General features: G+C 36.7%; 1 protein-coding gene across 2 annotated transcripts in view; it reads right to left on the bottom strand.

The window, feature by feature from the left end:
* NUBPL (NUBP iron-sulfur cluster assembly factor, mitochondrial) overlaps positions 1 to 19,977 on the bottom strand; it is a 157,388-nt gene that overhangs the window by 135,325 nt on the left and 2,086 nt on the right. For both annotated transcript variants that reach the window (XM_076345002.1, XM_076345003.1), the window contains exons 3-4: positions 15,751 to 15,785; positions 3,594 to 3,684 (exon numbers count right to left, since the gene is read on the bottom strand). In XM_076345002.1, the coding sequence (XP_076201117.1) occupies positions 3,594 to 3,684; positions 15,751 to 15,785 (126 nt within the window). The remainder of the gene's footprint in view (positions 1 to 3,593; positions 3,685 to 15,750; positions 15,786 to 19,977) is intronic.

The following is a 19,977-nucleotide window of genomic DNA, read 5'->3' as shown; positions in this document are numbered from 1 at the left end:
CCCTTTTGAACTGCTACATGTGAGAAAAGAAATAGAAATCAAAGAGTGCAAGAGTGCTCAGAACCTCCCAGGATTACTCTACTGATTCATTTTCAAATCCAGGCCTCACACTGAAGACAGCAATAGAATTTAAACATAATTTTCAAGTGCTATGCTATTAAAAAAATGGTTTTAATTGACTTATTGTTACGTATACATTGTTAATGCACATCTTTATCACAGAATTGCCTGGGTTTACTCAATTACTGTACAAAACAGTATTTGTTCAGAGATTACATTTTATTCTTGAAAATGTAGTAAGAAATTGGAAAATAACACTTAACCTCATTATACCAAAATACAAGGGTCATATATATTTCTATATCTATACATGCATATATACACCTATATATATGCACCATATATATACACTTATGATGGATCACTTCCTTGCAAGCTTATCCTACCTGTCACTCATTAAAGGAATCCTTGAAGTTCACAGTTAAAGCTTCCTACGCCCTCCAAATTCCTATTTTCACAATGAAATAATCTTAATGTCAGCTACTTTGCCAGCACTTTCATTGTTATTACTCTACAGCTTCATCAACTCAAGAGTTAAAAGTGCACAGAGAAGTGAACAGAATTCCTGAAATACAAATTCTATCCTGTTATCCTTCATACTGAATTACTACATGAGTTTCTCAGTAGACTTGAGTAATGTGCCAAGCTTTTGAAGTACGCAAATTCATTTTCTGTCAGTTAAAAAATAAAGTATGTTCTTAAATCCTGATAATACTTGCTTGTACATTCCACACAGAAGTAGAAAGAATACATTTCAGCGATCAAAATGTTAGTGCTTACAAGTCAACAGCAGCAATTTCAATTCAGGGAAATCCTCCAATTTCTTTCTATTACATTGAATTCTGTATTTTTAACAACACTCAAAACATGTTAAGACAAAAGCTTATAGTGAATTCTCAGCTGTACACCCAAAATATCTACAGTCACTGAAATTTATATACAAACAAAATTGAGCTGCCCTAATATCTGACTGAATACACTCTTAAGCTCTCGCATTCCTAGCAAGTTAATTTGTATGACCATATGAAATAGACTGGACAACTTGCTGCTTACTTGTGGCTTGTGACATGGATTTAAATTTGGTATGGATTGAAAAAATACATAGCAAAATGTGTAAGAAGTTCAAAGTTATCTAATCAATTTTTCAGACAGTGAGGGGGAAAAAAAAAAAAATGGAGAATCAAATTTTTACCTGATCTCCTTTGGAAAGGAAAAAGTCAACATCACATAAAACAAGAAGAGAGGAGAGATACGAAGAACACCGCAACATAGTTCCTTTTGTGTTCATATTGCATAATGCACTTCAAATGCAAAATTCATAGCAAAAAAATCTGGTATGGAAAACACAGCCTGTATGACATATACCCTCAACAGGGTCCAAAGTACAAGAGAATGCAAGAATACTTCAATTTGTATCAGGAAGTCAAACTCCACTGACGATAGATGAAAGAGTTCAGTTATTTATTTCTTACACAACAGAATTAGCCTTTGACTTCAAAAAAACAAAACAGAAGCCCAACAAATAAAACCAAGTACTCTCCTCCTCTCTTAGAAATTAATCTAAATAAAGTCTGTATTTGTAAGCCAGATACTTAAATGTAGAAAATACTCAATTTGACAGTTGCCTGTATAAGAACATGCAGTGCATCCGTATATGGAAATACGTTACTACTTCTTTATCCAGAGTACAGGGTATAAGCATAAGTAGACAGAATTTTAATTATATAAGAAATCCTAAGTTTGTCACTTAATTTTTCAGAGGCTAACGTCGCAAGCTCAATAACCACCCTTTAAAGATATTGGCACTGTTTCATTCTGCACGCTTTATACCAAGTGAGAATGTATAGAACAACCACCACTACAACACCCATACACATGCACAAATTAAGATCAGTTACAAACAGATGTTTTACAACAATAGCAAAGTAGATGTAGAGGGATGGAACACCTCTCCTGTGAAGAAAGGCTGAGAGAGTTGGGGTTGTTCAGCCTAGAGAAGAGAAGGCTTTGGGGAGACCTTCTTGCAGCCTATCAGTACTTAAAGGGGGCTTATAAGACAGATGGCAGCAAACTTTTTAGCAGGGCCTGTTGCGACAGGACAAGGGGGAATGGCTTTAAACTAAAGGGGGGTAGATTTAGACTAGATAGAAGGAAGAAACTGTTTACACTGAGGGTGGTGGAAGACTGGCACAGGTTGCCCAGAGAGGTGGTGGATGCCCCATCCCTGGAAACATTCAAGGCCAGGTTGGACGGGGCTCTGAGCAACCTGATCTAGTTGAAGATGTCCCTGCCCATGGCAGGGGGGTTGGACTAGATGACCTTTAGAGGTCCCTTCCAACCCAAACTCTTCTATCATTCTACGATAAATAAACAAAGATCATGGCATGAAAGGAAGTGTAAGAAATATTTAACTTCCCTTTTACCTAGCAATTACTGCCCACAGACATTAATGGGTATTTACAGTTGATTATTTCACTGAAGCCCTTTTACATCCTATTTGAACTGGTGCATGTCCTTGATCCCTCCCTGCCAACAAGTATTGCCAGTTTGTACTTTCTTCAGTAGGATCCCAGTACTTTTTGATGTGTAGCCCAGGTGTTACAGTGTAGGACCGTTTTTGTCTGTGGTTATATGTTTTTAATTTTTATAATTACATGCACTTTATTACAGGATGGACAAAACAAAGCATTAAACAAATCCTATCGCCTCAGTGTCCCTACTACCCCAAAAAAAGCACATTCCCTTACACTCAAGCATCACATGAACAGGGTATCAAGATAAAGCCATTCTTCAGTTTCACCCTTGGTTGGCCTGGGTGTAAGTTAATTTTCTGAAAGGTAAACAGACTTGATGCAACCTTTCTACTTTAGGTCTTCCTATTTCTCTCCAGACTCTCCTACTTGAATTTGCTTTCCCCCAGACCAGAATCCTTCCTAGCAGAAGGAAAATTAGGAGTTTTGTCTACTATCTTTACCTTGTGGTAGTGAAGTCACCACCACTGCATTCCTAAACACACAACTTCAAATAAAAATGAATCAAGTGGCCTGGCATGTTTGGCTGAAGAAAGAGAGACCAAACACAATCATTTCAATGACATTTTATACAAGCTACTATAATGATCCTTCTCTTATTTCCTAGATTAGTCTTTTTTTTTCCTAGACTAGTGGGGTTTATTTTTTAATTTGGAGGTCTTCTGTAGGGGGATCCTATATATCAAGTTTAAAACTACCGACAATAACCTTCCTTTCCTAGCTACCCTTTCCAGTGTCTCTAGTAATAATCCATGAAACTCCCGAGGCCTGTGGACCAAAAAAAAAAAAGACAACCCTGAATATGCTCGTAGTTGTACAAGCTAGCTTTGAAAGCAACCTCATTACTAAAAAAACCAAAAAAAAACCCAACAAAAAAAACCCCAAAACACTAAGACTTCATCTTCTGTTTGCGTCCCTTCTGTGCCACACCAAGGAAGCACCAAGGAGTGGTCCATGCTCATCCCTGAGCAGACGACAGCAAGAAAGATCACTTCCACTTACTTGGTGTTAATTCTGGGTTTCCTTTTAAGTTCATCATCTTTGGAATTGAAGGTCCATATATGTCTGCATCAAGTAAACCAACTTCTTTTGTCTGTGTAAGGAACAAAAAAAAAAAAGTATTTGTCAAAATGTCTGTCTTCCTTTATGAATTATTAGTTGAGCAAAATTTCATAACTGCCCATAAAAATACAATCTTGATTTTAGACATGTTATCACTGTTTTCTTTCTCTCTAAATTGCAATTGAAGCATGAAATATAACGTCTCTACAGGTTGAGCAAGATGTCTTCACAAAATCTAGATTCTCAATACACATAATCCTCACTTGCACATTTTCTTACTTACAATGTAGACCACAGACTTTACATTAACAAACATTATAAGCAATGTTCTCTCTACTCCATGTACATTTATGCAGAAATATCTTAACTTTTTTTAAAAGATATCAAATTTTATTGTTAAAAAAAAAGCAATGTTTGTAAATATATTTGAATTAATATAATTTGAATTATACTAGTGACTACAAGGCATGTAAAAAATATAAAAAACATTTATCTTCCATTTAAGTGGCCAGAGTAAACTTTTGCAGACAGCTTGAAAATACTGAAATGCATGTCTCTGAAGCCAATTAAGCAGGCATAACATTTTAATCAAATGCATTTACACAAAAGAATGCTAAAAAATAGGTTTATTCAACTACATATGGTACATTAGGCAATAAACTTTAAATAAAAATTATTTCAACTATGTAGTCTAGGCTTACAAGATTTCTATATGCTTTTTTATAGATATACATACATATTTTGTGGAAATTAAACTATTTTCCTACAGATGGCAAGACACACTACCAATTACCAAGTTCTGCAAATTAAGTAGTAAAGAGCAAGCCCTTTAAAGTGCTGAACGTCAAGTTTCTCTAATATAAAAAGCTAACTGTATTCAACATTTTGCAAAATTGCAAGCAAGTATGTTTAAGGGCTTGTTTGAAAGGTTAAGGCAGCAATGGGAGCTTTTCCAACAATGCCGAATCAGACTTTCACTGTTAGTGTTTCAAAATGTGTGCTTCATTTTTTGGATGGAGATTTCGTAATTTGGTATCATATATTAAGCCATTCTATTATCACAGTTTTGATGGGAAAGATGGAGCAGAAGACAAAGGCTCAGTGATAACTATCAAGTTTCTGGTTAGAAGATGACTATAACAAGGCTTCTAATGCAAGTGTATACAGCATCTCTACCCTTGAACAGGATTTCTAAACGTGAAGTATGTTCTGTGGCATCACAATCAGTTTGTTTTGGTTTTTTTTAAAACAAAAAAGCAGCTGGATTAAAAACCTAGGTATTCAGGCCACTTCTAAATAAATCTGAAATTCAATTAAGATAAAGAAACTAAATCACAGAAGCCTAGACACCTGAGAAGCAAGACTGACCCTTTTTACTACAACATATATAATAATTTGGGCTGGGGGGGTTGTTTTTCTGTGGGAGTTGCTTTCTTTTTTTCTTCTTCTCTTTTTTTAAGCTGTTGATAGTGAACCCTAAAGACACCCTTAACAGCTGAGCAATTTAAAGTGTCAAATTTACCTAAAACAAGCCAAATGCATCTTAGATTTTACAACTGAGAAGTAAAAAATGCATTATCATATGTGATCTACCATGCACTTTGCAAAAAAAAGTTTTTACTAAAAAAATCAACGAAATTTTGGTTTAGTTATTCAATACACTTTTTATTAAACAGAGCAAACCATATGTAATTACATGGATTATTTCATTTACATATTTTGATATTACTTTCTTTATAACATCTTGTGAAAGCTATTACAAAAAGGTTCAGGAGTTACTCTGACAAATTATTCTACTTCTTGCCTACTGTATGAAAGCTGCAATTTCAGAAAGATTGAAAAGACCCATTTTTATGTTAGACTTCAAAGACATCAACAACAGTATTAGAGCTTCTTTGTTCTTGTACAAAATGCATATTTTAACAGATTAGAAAGATTCATGACTCAGTCCCTTTATCTGTGTCAGCAGCTAATCGAACCCATCAAAACATCATCCAAGGGCTGTGCCACCTAATTACTTCTCAAACGAAAGTAAATATTTGCAGAAAAACCTACATAGTGTTTTAAACCTGACTGACATCCTTTCCCTCAACTTTTTGAGGGTTTTCCCCCCAACAAGGATCGTGACTATCCATTGACTGACTAACTACAAATGATCTTACAACTCACTACAGTTTTGTTTTCAACCTAAAGGGACTGAAGATTTAGGAAGATCTAAATTAGTTAGATTGACTTCATGATCTCCCGGGCGTAGTCAGATCTTCACCACCACAGGTCCACTTATTCCTAGGAGTCAGCAGGAGTGTATCTCCGAGTGTGCCAAATTTCCTGAAATGAAGAATAAATACATGCACACTGGAGAAAAAATATCCCTCAATTATCTAGGAGGACTTTGCAAATTCAGCTACTACTCCAAATTACAAAGCTGATCTTTGTTTCAAGCTAATACAATAAACCTGACAGTTTCTCAAAAAAATTTACACGCTTCCTCCAGAGTAAGAAAGATGCCTGTTTCCAAGATGCACTGCTTTTGTTCATGGATATGGTTCAATAAAATGGTTGTCTTCAAACAGGAAAATAATTAACAGATTCTCCAGTTTCTACAACTCTTGTTAATGACAGCACAAGCGTTCCTGTAGGCATGGTGCTTTCTACAGGATTATAGGAGAACGGTCTTTCAGAAAACCTTTAAGTCACTGGCAGAACCTCACTAAAGACAGCCTAAGATAGATTGTTTGGTTTTTTTTTTTCCACCAAGCAATTCAACATGTTAGGTAGAAAGAGTTCACACTGCCTAACAGTAGCAGCTTATACAGAAAGCACTGTCCCGCTAAGCTATGGTTTTGAGTTTTGTTTCTCCCAACTACCCCTGCATTTGCAGTACATAAGCATCCCTAGAATACTAATAATAACCCTTTACTCAAGGTTTACTTATCTTGGAAAAGCATTATGGCAGCTACCAAGGGATCTTTTAAGACAGGCACAGCACAGTCCAGATCATCTCTTCCAGCATTTTCAATGTTTTAAATCCCCAAGAGATGAAATAATGTGTATACACCTGGATGCTAAGACATGAAACTGTTAATCAGAATTACCAACACCAGATACTTCTCATGCTGAGTGAAGCTTAATCCAGGTGCATGAGTTACAATAATAAAAAAAAATAAATTAAGTTTTGATAAATGGTGTTTTCACCCATATAACCCACACCTCATAAAAATCAGCACATCTTTCAAAGTACTGCTATATGAAAACAAATCCTAAAGAATATGCATAACATCAGACAAGGCAAAAAAGAACATCTGGGCAGAAGGAATATATTACAGGGGATCACAAGCAGGGCCAAGAAAACTTAAGAAAAAAAAAAGCTCTAGGATTCCTCTGATATCCTCTGACGTTATTTTCATATGCATATACATTTCATACTGATGTGGAATCATTTTTTTTCTTAAGTAATATTAGGGTTATGCAGACAGAAATGCAGCAGTCAAAGCACACCCAAGCATGTCAAAGTGCACCTGCTTCTAAGTGTTTTTCAGAGCACAGCACATACCACTGCTACAGCCACCCTCAGCATTCTGCAGGAAAATGATTCAGGTAATACAACTTCACTGTCTTCTTATGGCTGCATTTTCTCCTTATGAAAATATTTCTATCCTGTGCTGTTAACAAACAGCATTCTGTCTCTCCAGCTGGCAGAGCAATAACCAAGTTCAAAACAGCTATTCTCAAGTTAATATTTGTCCTTTTCCTTCCACCTGCCCAAATGGGGAAGAAAGTTTGAATCAATCTTCAAGTTTACTTCACTTGGAAAATACTTTCTAGAGACCTGTATTTTTTTGTTGCCTAACTGCAAGTTCTAAACAGCTTAAACTCTGAAGATGTAACTGACAATGTAACCATTCCCATATGATTTAATCATGTACTTCCACGTCACTGGACATATGGCAAGCTACTTTGAAAAACTATACTAAAGTAACACATGCAGAATTATCGACCTCTTCAGTAAGATCATCGAATCATAGAATAGTTTGGGTTGGAAGGGACCTCTAAAGGTCGTCTAGTCCAACCCCCCCGCCATGGGCAGGGTCATCTTCAACTAGATCAGGGTGCTCAGAGCCCCGTCCAACCTGACCTTGAATGTTTCCAGGGATGGGGCATCCACCACCTCTCTGGGCAACCTGTGCCAGTCTTTCACCACCCCCAGCATAAACAATTTCTTCCTTCTATCTAGTCTAAATCTACCCCCCTTTAGTTTAAAGCCATTACCCCCTGTCCTGTCGCAACAGGCCCTGCTAAAAAGTTTGCTGCCATCTGTCTTATAAGCCCCCTTTAAGTACTGATAGGCTGCAAGAAGGTCTCCCCGAAGCCTTCTCTTCTCTAGGCTGAACAACCCCAACTCTCTCAGCCTTTCTTCACAGGAGAGGTGTTCCATCCCCCTGATCATTTTTGTGGCCCTCTTAATCAAGATCCTTATCAATATTCCATCAGGCAGAGAGAACACAAAATTAGAAATAAATATATTGTCGGCACATGAAAAGACAAAAGTACTCTCTCGGTCTATTCAGCAAAAAGTACACTTAAACACTCATAGATGTTCATATTTCCCTTCTAATCAATGCTTTTAAGGTGTCCCCCCCCCCTCTAGCTAGTGTTCTCTAGCATAGGCTAACTACTGCTAGGATTTGCTCTTTCTGCAATACTGGTGCCAGCCGTCATGGTCTCATCTGATCACTGGTGAGCTCAAGATCACAAAAAAAAACCCCAAACCCACATTTACAGGATAAAGGACTGTGGTAAAGAACTATAACTCCTCTTCATCTTCTACTTTTACATCACTGACTACATCATCCTTTTTACTTCACTATTGTTAATCTTCTCAACAAGATATTAATTTGCCCAGTTAGACCTGTCTAAAGATTTCTGACAAATATTCAGGATAAGGTACATCTATATAATCACTGCATCTCTTACCCCAGTACAAATACAGTAAAGTTGTCATTCCAATTTAGAAACTTCTCTCACCTACACTAAAAAATGAAAATAAGTTTTCACAGTCACCAGGTATAGATTCTGTATTTACGAGAAAACCAAATGCTACATCAACAGATAAAGAAGATATTCTTGCATATATCCCTGAAAGATGAGAATCCTACAGCTTCATTTTGTGCAGTGTACAAATTACAGGCATAGATAACCTCGCTAAAAAGATCCCTTCCTTTAACTTCTCTGGCAAGATTCTCAACATAATTAAAGTTCAGTTTAGCCTTTGAACTTGGCCACTGCCTTGTGAGCGATAGAAATCTGCAAGATAGCTGTATTCTGAATTAATGATTTTCAAGCTCTGAACTTAGTTGTAATAAATCCTTTTGGGAGAAAAAAATAAAGTTGTTGAAGGTCATATTAGACACAGTCCCTCTATAAACTGGCAAATAGAAGTCTTGTAAAAATCCTCTAAATTTTGCCTCCTTTGCTTTTCTTTATGCACATTCAAAATTATTCAATTGCTATTATGTTTGTTCTCTTAGGCAGGTGAGTTATACTCTACGTGGTCCTTGTACAGATAACATAGGTCCATGCTAATGACAAAATGATCCATATCTTTTCTCCCGTTAACTGTTTTAGCAGACACTTAAAGAGTTATTTAGTCTCTCCAATACACTTTCTTTATGTAGGTTCCCTTCTTTGTCTTTCAGGTAATATTAACTATGAAATCAATTACGTTTTCCAGTAACAGATTTTTCAACCAAATGCAACCAGTTCCATTCATGTATGACAGAGGACCCCTTCACACATACTTCTGTGTTCAGTGGAGAATCTGGTGATATTCATTGATTTCTTCCAAGTTGCCAAATGCTTTATTGAGGAACAAGCCTGATAAAAGACTTCATGCCAATAGAGAGAAAGAAAAAAAAAGAGAAAAATCAGCTCACAAAAAGCTGCTACGAATAGCTATTAATCAACATAGCCTATGTTACTGCTAAACATCCAAAGACTCTTCGACAGCATTAATTTCATTTTTGCTCATCTTTTCTGAGACTTTTTTCCATACTTGGTAGGGCATATATATACTCCACTGGACATTAGTGGATGATATTTTACTTGGAAGTAAACTCTGCAGACCAACAGAATTCCCTTGGTGTTCAGCCTGGGAGGGATGGAGGCACAGGTTAATGAGCTATCCTTGTTCTATACGGTGAAGGATTCCCTACATTAGAGGTGCTCCCAATATTCAGCAGCTGCAGCCCATACCAAAGACAGAAATTCCAGCTTTGCTAAGTGAAGGTGCCAGTTATTTTTAAAGCTGGTGCTCTTAATCCACCACAGGACTCTAAATTTACCCTTTTAATGTCATTATAGACTTAGAGCTAATCTCAAACTGCAAGCAGCAACAGATAGGACAAAAGGGAACTTAAAATCAGGATAGGCTCTGGATTCCTCGTTTGACATACTGACACACTGAATAGCCATCTTTTAATCCCTAATTCTCTAACTCTTTCAGCTGCACGCTATTTAAGTGCCTAGCTGTAAATTGGATTAAAGCCAAAAAAGCACCACTGCAGTTTTCTCACTCTCTATCCTAGAAACACAGACTTGTTTTAAACACTCACTCTTCTACTGATTTAAAAGCCCTTTCCCTTCATATGAAGATCTTCTAATTTTCTGTCAGCTACAGAACTTCTCTGGCATTTTTTTCCACAACAGTCTGCAGTAGGCTCCTAGTCAGAGTTCTAAATAATCAGATACCAGTAATTCAACCTTGCTTGGCCTTCTTGCACGTTATATATCCTACTGCAAAAAAAAAATTCAATACAGCACCATTTTAAAAATAAATTACCAAAATCCGAAACAGAATCCCAAACGTTACATCTCTACAAGATGCCTCACCGCTTTCACAGCATGCCAAATTTTTATAAACATGCTCCACCTTTCACATCAGCCTCTCTGGCATCTGCACTAGGCTTTCAATGACTTGAAGACTCAGGATGCAGGTAATTAAAAAAAAAAAGTAAAAATTTTTAAAGTATTGCATGTAGAGTTACTTTCCTCAAATTAAGGATACAGTCATTTGATTAAAATAAAACATTTTAAGTGGCCTATGCTTAAAAACATTTTTAATTTCACTCATTTTTTACTTGAAAAACAGTAAGATTTTTAAAGCTTTATTCTCTCATCTTCTCAGCTGATCTAGAAGCTGAGCTGTCATTGCAAGATAACCCCACTCAATTCTAACTGGCATCTCCAGCTTTATTGACACTTTTTAGCATTAAGAAACAAGCATGAACACCTTATCTATAGCAATCAGAGTCTTCTGATTCTCTAAGCCATGAAGCTAAAGATGCCTAGAAATCAAACCCTAATAATTAGGAAAGCTGCATAGGAGGAGGACAAAACAGGTCAAAACTTGCCTTCACACTATAATTATTCAGTGAAGGAGCCCCGTTATTGCCTAAATACTTCTAGATTTGTTTGTTCCCCCCACGTGGAATTTTTTCCTTACCAGAAAGAAACGTATATACCTTGTGAAGTCATCTATTAATGTACCAGTCAAATACTATCCTGTAGAGAAATAGTTTAATTACAGGAGCCAAATATTTGGAAAAAAGCTGGAATGTAAAGAAAATAGGCTGGGTGGATTTTGAGTAGTTTTAAAATTAATGTGTGTTGTTTGATTGAACACGCATTTTGAAATAATTAAAACTAATTTTATTATCACAACAGTGAATTCACATGAAGACTCTGCTCATAGCTACATACTTTCCATGCTACAACTTACTATGTATTTGTGAGAAACCTCTTACTCACGTATGCGTGTAATAGGCAGATATCCACACGAGTTTTCTGCTTTAAAAAAAAAAAAAAAACAAACCTGCCCCGTGACATGTTGACTGTGATATTGTTTGAGTAAGTGTTTTTCATTTAGCTAATCACCAACTTTCCCCAGCCTTGTTTACATTACGAGACAATGCGCTTGGCCTTTCACCGCCCGAGGTGAAAGGCAGCGCGGCGGGGCGCAGCGCTCCGCGCACCCCCCGGCGCTCCCTCTGCCGGCCGGCCGCCTCCCGCGGCGCAGGAACACTGACGGCCTTGTATTTAAAATACTACGTTGCTCAGCAACCAGCGGGTTTGCTCGGGAAAACAAAGGCCACTCCCCAAGATAAAATCACCCTTGATGTATTTCAAATTTTGGTCCTGGTCTGCTTGACCCAATAATCCCCTGACACACAGTTAGGCTAGAATAGTTAAAACTGATGCCTTTAATCACATGCCCCCACTACCGCAGGCAGAAGCCACTTGCTCGTGCTTAGACGCTAATTCGTTCCATATGGTTTTACTTCTTGCTCCTCTGTCCTTCACAACACAAAAACCATTTCATCCTATAGTGAAAAATGTGAATCTCCCCGGAAAGAAAAGGAGAGTCAAAGGAAATCTGACGGGGGAGCTTGCCTCGCTGTGACAGCACGAGCATGCGGCCTCCCAACTGGATTTGCGCCATCCTTAGTCATGCACAGCTGGTGTTTGCTCACTAAAATACTCTGTTCATAAACAAGCAATCTCTATCCTATTATTGCTGCCATCTATTAATTCAACTTGTTTCTACTATAATAAATCGTCTCTGGCCAGGCAGCTTTCATAAATAGTCATTCTTGTCTGAATATGAATCGTCCCGGCACGAAACCCAAAAATTCTTCCCAAGTGCTCCTAGGGGAGCACAACTGACTGCTGGTACATCAAAAGAACGAAAAGAATCAGCTGTCAAACTAAGCAAGCAATTAAAAACAGGACACAAGGGTAAAACTTTAAGTTATTTCTTAACACAAAAAGAACACTGTATAGATTTATAGGTCTTGACATAGGCACAAGAGCTTATACAATTCTTAACTAATCCATCTACAACAGGTAACCCGGGGTACCAAAAGCCTAATATTCCAGAAAGGGATAAGAGGCTGCCCTGCTTGCTTCCCTGGCTTTGCATCAAAAACACCCAAAACAAAACTCCAAAAAACCCTACTTTGTCTTGGACGTGGTATCTAGGCATCTAAATGAAATCCTGTCTTGAATTATTTACTCTGTAACCATGAGGTAAAAATACGCCAAACAGACTGAACACCAGCATGCAAGACTTGAACTCCTGAATTCTAATCCCAGCTCTGCCAACAGCACTATGCGCCAATGACAATGTCCAAGGCTCTGTCGATGCCTTAATACTTCAGACCATCACTAAAATAACTGAAAAAGCTTCCATATTAAAAAAAAATTATCTATCCATAGAAACAGTAGGGTTTGGGATTTTAGCTATAGAAAGTAGACTTTTACGAGAAGATGGACGGAAGCTTTCTTTTATCAAGAGGACAAAAAATTCCTTTATGCTTTGACTGTTAATCTGCTTCCATCTTATGACACTATCAAACAACAATAAGATGTCACAGCTGTTACTGAAAGCAGCAAGAATCTACTCTAATCTAATCTCCTCTGAAAGCATATTCCACAGATCTCCCTTACCAGAAAACAGTTGTTCTCAATAGTCTGTGACCTGTATAATCTTAGAAAAAGAACACTTGAAAGATCAGAAGACAACATTATTTTAAAAGTCATTTAGCTCCGGCAGACCACTTGCTTTGAAAATCTAGTTATAAACATTGAACTTGTAACAGAAACAGACTGTCTCTAACGAAGGAAGCACAGACCTTTATTGTCATGGTGACCTATCTTTCTCCACGAGTCCTTTCTTTCCTCCTTTAAACAGTACATCAAGTTCAAGCATCAGTTTCTATAAATCTGTATTTTGCTTGTAAGAGGCATAAGGACTGTAATGAAGTTGCAGGAGGCTGCTGAAGCTCTGATCTACTAACAGAATCATTACTGCTTCCTCAGAAAGAGGTGAACTTACGATAGCAACGAAGGGAAGGGAAACCACGGGAAAGCAATGCACAATCAGTAGTTATCAGAAGTAAAATGAAGAGGTCCATTCCTGCATATCTGAGGTCAAAGACATTCACTGTAAACGTCAGCAGGAGGCACCAATGGACTCTGGAAAACAACCTCCTTATTTATTTCACCGTAACAAAACTGAACATTGCAATGATCCCTACAATTCAGAGCACTGGACAATCCCAGACTGGATCAACATCCCAGAGATATTCATTTCATAACCCTGACTCACAAAACTAGTAAACTGAAATCAATGGGAGTACACAAATGAACACACCAGCAAATTCAAGCCCAAAGGTTAAACATAAATGTGATGTATGCCATCATCATCTTAAAAAAAAAAAATTAATGCATGAACAAACAAGATAGAGTTGAGTTTATTCAATCCACCTTAATTTCATATTTTCTAACCTATAACTACATCAATGCACAACTTCACCATGGCAGCAGCTTGTTAAATTGTGACCATCAGTTCATGCAAGTCACAGCTATTTCATCGATTTCAGCTGCTCTTCATTGATTAACATCCACCAGATGCTGGCCTTCGATTTTACACCACCACATAATCATAACATCAGAAATGACTAGTGTATTCTATGTTTACTTAACTTTCTTGGCTCGATTTCATTTAAAATTATTTCTCAGTCCCTGATTTTACAAATAACCCCGGCAACAACCTCTTCAATCATTCTAGACTACAGTCTCTCTTATTTGTGTGCTTTACAAGTGTTTTAATGGGCTACTGAAGTGGTGTATCACATCATTATGTTTAAAGCCAGATGTTTAACTCCTAACGAAAGGGTATAATCCCACCACTTGTGTATGACAATTACTAAGAGATGCTTTATCTAAATATAAATTTAAACAATGCACAAAACTGCATGTTTGAAAAGTATCAGGCACAATCCTAAAAACACTTAAGCTGGTACAGAAAGTTACGTACGATCAGTTGACATGGTTTCCATGGAGCTACTCAATGACCATGCCACAACACAGATCACATTGCAGGATCACATTCATTTTGTAAAAGTATTACAGCAAATGCCATGTTTTAAAGTTAATTAGAGAGGACCATTCAAGCAGTTTTGCTTTTCAACATGACAGATTTTTCTCTGCAATCAAATTACTCCAGCAGCCTATTTAAAACACAGAATTAAAAACTGAAATATCAAGATTAGATGCCATTACAAACAGTACATATTTCATGTAACGGGTTTAAACACTCTCTTCTTATCAAGTATGACTGAGTTTATGGAAATTTTTTTTATCTTTTACAAAATTCCTACAGGAAGGGCACAGATTGCATGTAAACCTCACTCCTTCTACCTGTTGTTTTCTTTTACTCATCTTTTACAACAAGAAAAAGATGCTACATTTACCAGATTAAAGTACTTGAGGATACTTTGTTTTTAATTAGTGCTTTATGAGTACAAAACCTGCGTTATACACCCTTACACAGGAAGTGAAGCTTGCTTCTGAGTTTACCTCTGTGGCAATAAATGTGCACAATGGAACTACTCCCAGTTTACAGCAGCAGGCGGACATAAGGAAGACCTGTTGTTTTTACACTTGAATGGTTCCCACTGTCTATTTATAGTCCAAGTAGTAGTTTGAGCAATACAAAACTGGGCAATGATATTTTGTCACTCAAAAAATATATTTCCAAGCTTTAGGGAAGATACATAGCTCCTTTTTTCCCTCAGCTGTTTATATATAAAGTATTTTTACACATTAATTTCTCCGGAAAAAATAAATCTTTAGAGCTATAAAAATGTTTTGGACACCATCCAGCACTTACTCACATTTTTTCCTTCAGTGCTCTGAAGTGATAGAATTTAATTATTTATTACGTGTCTCCAAGCTGCACAAACATCCTCTACTATGTCTACACATCCTTGCAGAATTGCAGTTGAACTCAGAGACACACAAGGGAAAGGACACAGCCAAACCCAGATGAAGGATGAGAGCTACTAAGTCATTCATGGTACTGATAAAATATAAACAAATTAATATTAACTCATAAGTCCGTGAAAAAACAAATAAAGAAATTAACTGTCAAAGTAAATACTTCGATTTAACATATGTGACTGCCCCCAGCAGTAACCATTTTATTTATGACTCACACTTGTTTCACATTAAGGCTAAAAATTAGATGTTCACCTACCGAATCATTTGCTGCTAGGGCGAGGGCTATATTTACTGCAAGAAAGAGGAAGGGAAAAAAAAAAAAAAAGGTTAAGTGCAAGAAAACATAATTCCTAAATATTGAGAATGTTATCATTTCTAACAAGAGAAAATATAAATACATCACACTTAATAATTGCATTCATCATCTTGATTCTTAGCTTCTTGCACCTCTACAATATTACTAGTTTAAGTGGCAGCAGCACCCGCATTTCAGTCCACGTTTGCTAACAGGCTCACAAACTCAAGCTAATCTGCAAAAACTTGCAAACTCCAAGTTTCTAGAGGACACTGCAAAATAAAAATACAATCTAAGTATTTTGCCAAAGGATAACATTAAAAAATATTTTGAGGTACCCACTTGACTTCTGAAAAGTGGACACTGTACTATAAAACTAAAATAGCCCTACCATAGGTAACCTTCAGCACAGCTTCTAGTGAACTTTCTTAAAACTAGAGATTAGGTAAGTATTGACCTAAACTATTATAGTACAGTGACCAGAAAGATGATCACACCCCTTTTTATGGTTTCTTGTGATATATTAAACGTGGATACTTTCTGGAAGAAGATGCAATGCATGCTTTTCACGTGATTTTTATGTCAGAAAACAAAGTCTCATCTACCCTGAAAGCATCTGTAACAACTAAAGAAACAGAAAACCGGAATGAAGCAATTAAAAAGACTGTGAGTTTGTTTACAGGTTTTACATTTCCATCAATACTTAACATGTAAGAAATGGTATCTTTTAATGGCTCACCAGCTTCAATTATGTTGGAAGACCTCCTAGAAGCTTCAGTATAACCAAATAGTAATTGTTATAATCCAAGGAGTAACATGTTTTAAAATAAATTTAAAAAGAAACACGACAAAAAAAACCCCAACACACACCCCCCTCTTTCTTGGGTAACATCTTTTGCTTTCTTTACACATTGCTGTATGTCAGTCCATAAAGCCTTTTAAGAACAACAAGCTGTGGTCAGCCTTGTCGTACTGGAAGAGTATGAAGGTACTGAGAACAAGCTGGGGAGCCAGATTCCCAGCTTAAAGAATTTAGTATTGAGAAAGGTAAGTTCCTTTAAACAAAATGGTGAGGAGGTTAACAAGGAAAATTGTACAGCTCTCCCTAAGAAGCACACAGCCTCTTACTCCTAAGCTGATAAAGCATATAGATTTTATTCTTCAGTTTGCTATTTAAACAGATGCTTGATTAACTGTTCCCTGAATCAATCACAGGAAAATCCATCCTCTGAAACTTGGAGACAAATCTACAAATCACAGATAATGAGAAAAAATATGCAAACCAATGATAAATAAAAAAGAAAAAAATAAAATCAACTGCAGCTTATGTCTGAAGAGGAACAAAGGACGCAGCAAGTTACTCCACACACTGTCTCAAAACCACTTTATACATCTTTCTTCTTCCTATGCAATTACCATGTGTGAAAATTAAAGTATGATCCACAACACTTGTTCAATAAAGGATATTCGACTACTGAAGGGAAAAAGGGGAGACAGTGGAAATAATATAGTAGGAAAACCTGAGTTTTTTAGCTGAATATCTAGCTGGACACCTCATGTCCTCTACTGAATCCAGCTGATTCTTGCGTTCCGTTGTCTTTGTATTACCGACAGTTCCAAGAGGGCGTAGAGATGCAACGTAGGACCTAACCTGACCCTAAACGTTCATGTTGGCCCTAACTAGTAAGATCCCATAACCAGGGGTGCAGGAGAGCAGGGCAGATACATTCCAGAAGTTCAATACAACTTTTTTTTTTTAATTGTTTTTTAAAACTTCAAAGCAGGCTCCAAGAAAGCACAGTATCTCCACCCATGCTAAACCAGCCAACCAGTATCAAGAATGATGCACATGGAGATCAGAGTTAGTCTTCTTGAAATCAGTACAAGTCTGGGAAAATTTATTAGTTTTGACTTTGTAACTTCCAAATCCTAACTGGTCCTAGGAATAGCACAGTTGAAATCCCAGAACATTGAGCTAACAATACAAATAAAATTTCTTGGCCCAAAATGAGACACACACAGAGCCAGCTGAGTGTATCTACATCTGTGACATGGTTAATCTACACCATCAATAAAACACCTAGATAACCAAGATGAACTCTCTCTGAAAGATAACTTTCAATACTTACATCTCAATGTAAGTGGCATTTAGAAATAGAATAACCAGTTTATGACTATTTATCATAATATTTTAACATGTAGAGAAGGCCCTGAATCAAAAAACATGACGTTGACCCTGGAAAAGAACCATGAACAAATACTATTACCACCTTTGCCAAAGCCCAGACCTATGTCTGGCTTGGTCAGGTGAATAGATGGATTTTGGCCCCTACCTTGAAAGGGTGTGTTTCAATAATAGTACATCCTACATGCAGAATAAAAGCATGCAAGAGGAAAAAAAAATTAAAACACAGTTAATATGACTGAGATCATTTGACCATGTGTTGACTTTATCAGCTCTCCTCAACAATAATGAAAAATCTCAGCCCGTTAGTCTTTGCTAAAAATGTCTGAAGGCCAAGGTAGTTGGTAGTATCAGTAGTTTTATTTTCCTCAAACTGCAGGATTAACAAAATGTGAGCAAGAACACCAGCCATTAATTTTATTCCACTTCCACAGCTGACAACAGTAAGAGTTCCAATAAATTAGAAACTTCTCTTCTTTCAAGACCACGCTTTGAACTCTTCTCATGCCAGGATCAATTTTCTATAGTACTCTCATCTTCAGGTAATGCAAAAGAGGGGACAGAAGAGACAAAAAAACCACCAAACGAACAAAAAAACCACACCAAAAAACACCCCCACCTTTGGCCAGGTGGAGTAAATACAGCAGAATGCTGGTAAAAGACAGAAACTTGACAGGAAAGAGATAGGAAACATAAACAACACTTACACCAGGCAAACAAAAACAACAACAATAACAAAAACCAATCAAAGTATTTAAACATGCATTGAAAAATATTTTCTGTAACACAATTTCTTCTTTTAATCATTGACTACATTGATTTCAGAAGACCAAAAAGTGCTAGAAGCAACAGAGAATACAATATGAAAGCTATATGCAACAAACAGAAAGTTATTCAACAGGAATACAAAGACAGGTTAAGGAATAGCCCTGACAAACTTGACCAGAATGCATATCCACTTGTCCTGAAACGGAGATCCAGTGCAATAGAAACATAAACCCACTGGGGGAAAGAATACTAACAGCCTTGACAGTCCTTCAGAGAGATGCAGACAGTAAGACTAATGATACTTTCTGTGGTGCTTTAGGAATTCGAGATATGTACCACCCTCCTTCCTTTTCAACTCCTGCTCTCAAAATGAGTCAGTGGAGTTGTCACCAAACATGTTCCCCACAAACCTCCATTATGAAGAACATAATTTTAAGTACATCATTCAGCAATGACACCGTGCAATACTTTTGTTCGTATGAATTATCTGATCTTCAATTGTTCATCTGAACCATTAAATTTATTCTCATTTTAATAAACAAGAATCTAGATTTGTTTTTCTTCTCAATATTATAAATTAATACATTCATTAACAAAAGGCTGTCCAATACAGCAACATCTGAACAGTTAATTTACATTTCAACTCTCATTTAATGCTTGTTGAACCCTGATTTTTTATTTTTAAATGCATGGGTATGAACTCTCAGCTCTTTAAGTGTTATTTATACATGTGTCATACTTTATGTACAAATTACATACAGATATGTACAAATTACATACAGACACCAGTTAGCGGAACTTAAATTAGCACATTTGTTTACAGACATGAGGAGGATAATCTGAATTTACTGCTCAAATTATGTGCAGTTTGTAAATCTGTTGATTTACAAACAGATACTTGGTATTTTCAGTAACCTAAAACAAACAGCCTATGAATTATAACCATCAACCAGAAAGTACACCATTAAGAACAGCAGGTGTTGATTGCTTTGCATGTCTTTGTACAGGAATGTGTATCCTACGTATAGGATAGTATATCCTATACGTATCCTATGTACAGGAAAAAATACTTTCAACTTATTTTTTTAAGTACAGTTACTCTCACTATGGGATATCATGTTTGTCTGTTCTAGTATTTATTAGATAGCAAGTCCTTTTCAAGCATGGCTGAAATACAAACCACAAAATGAGAAATTAAGAGCTACATCAATGTGTGATTCATGGTAAATGGAGAT

The sequence above is a fragment of the Aptenodytes patagonicus genome, chromosome 7, assembly GCF_965638725.1.
Source record: "Aptenodytes patagonicus chromosome 7, bAptPat1.pri.cur, whole genome shotgun sequence".
Lineage (NCBI taxonomy): Eukaryota > Metazoa > Chordata > Aves > Sphenisciformes > Spheniscidae > Aptenodytes > Aptenodytes patagonicus.
Note: the sequence above shows the minus strand (reverse complement) of the source record. Positions and strands in the feature narration are given on the sequence as shown.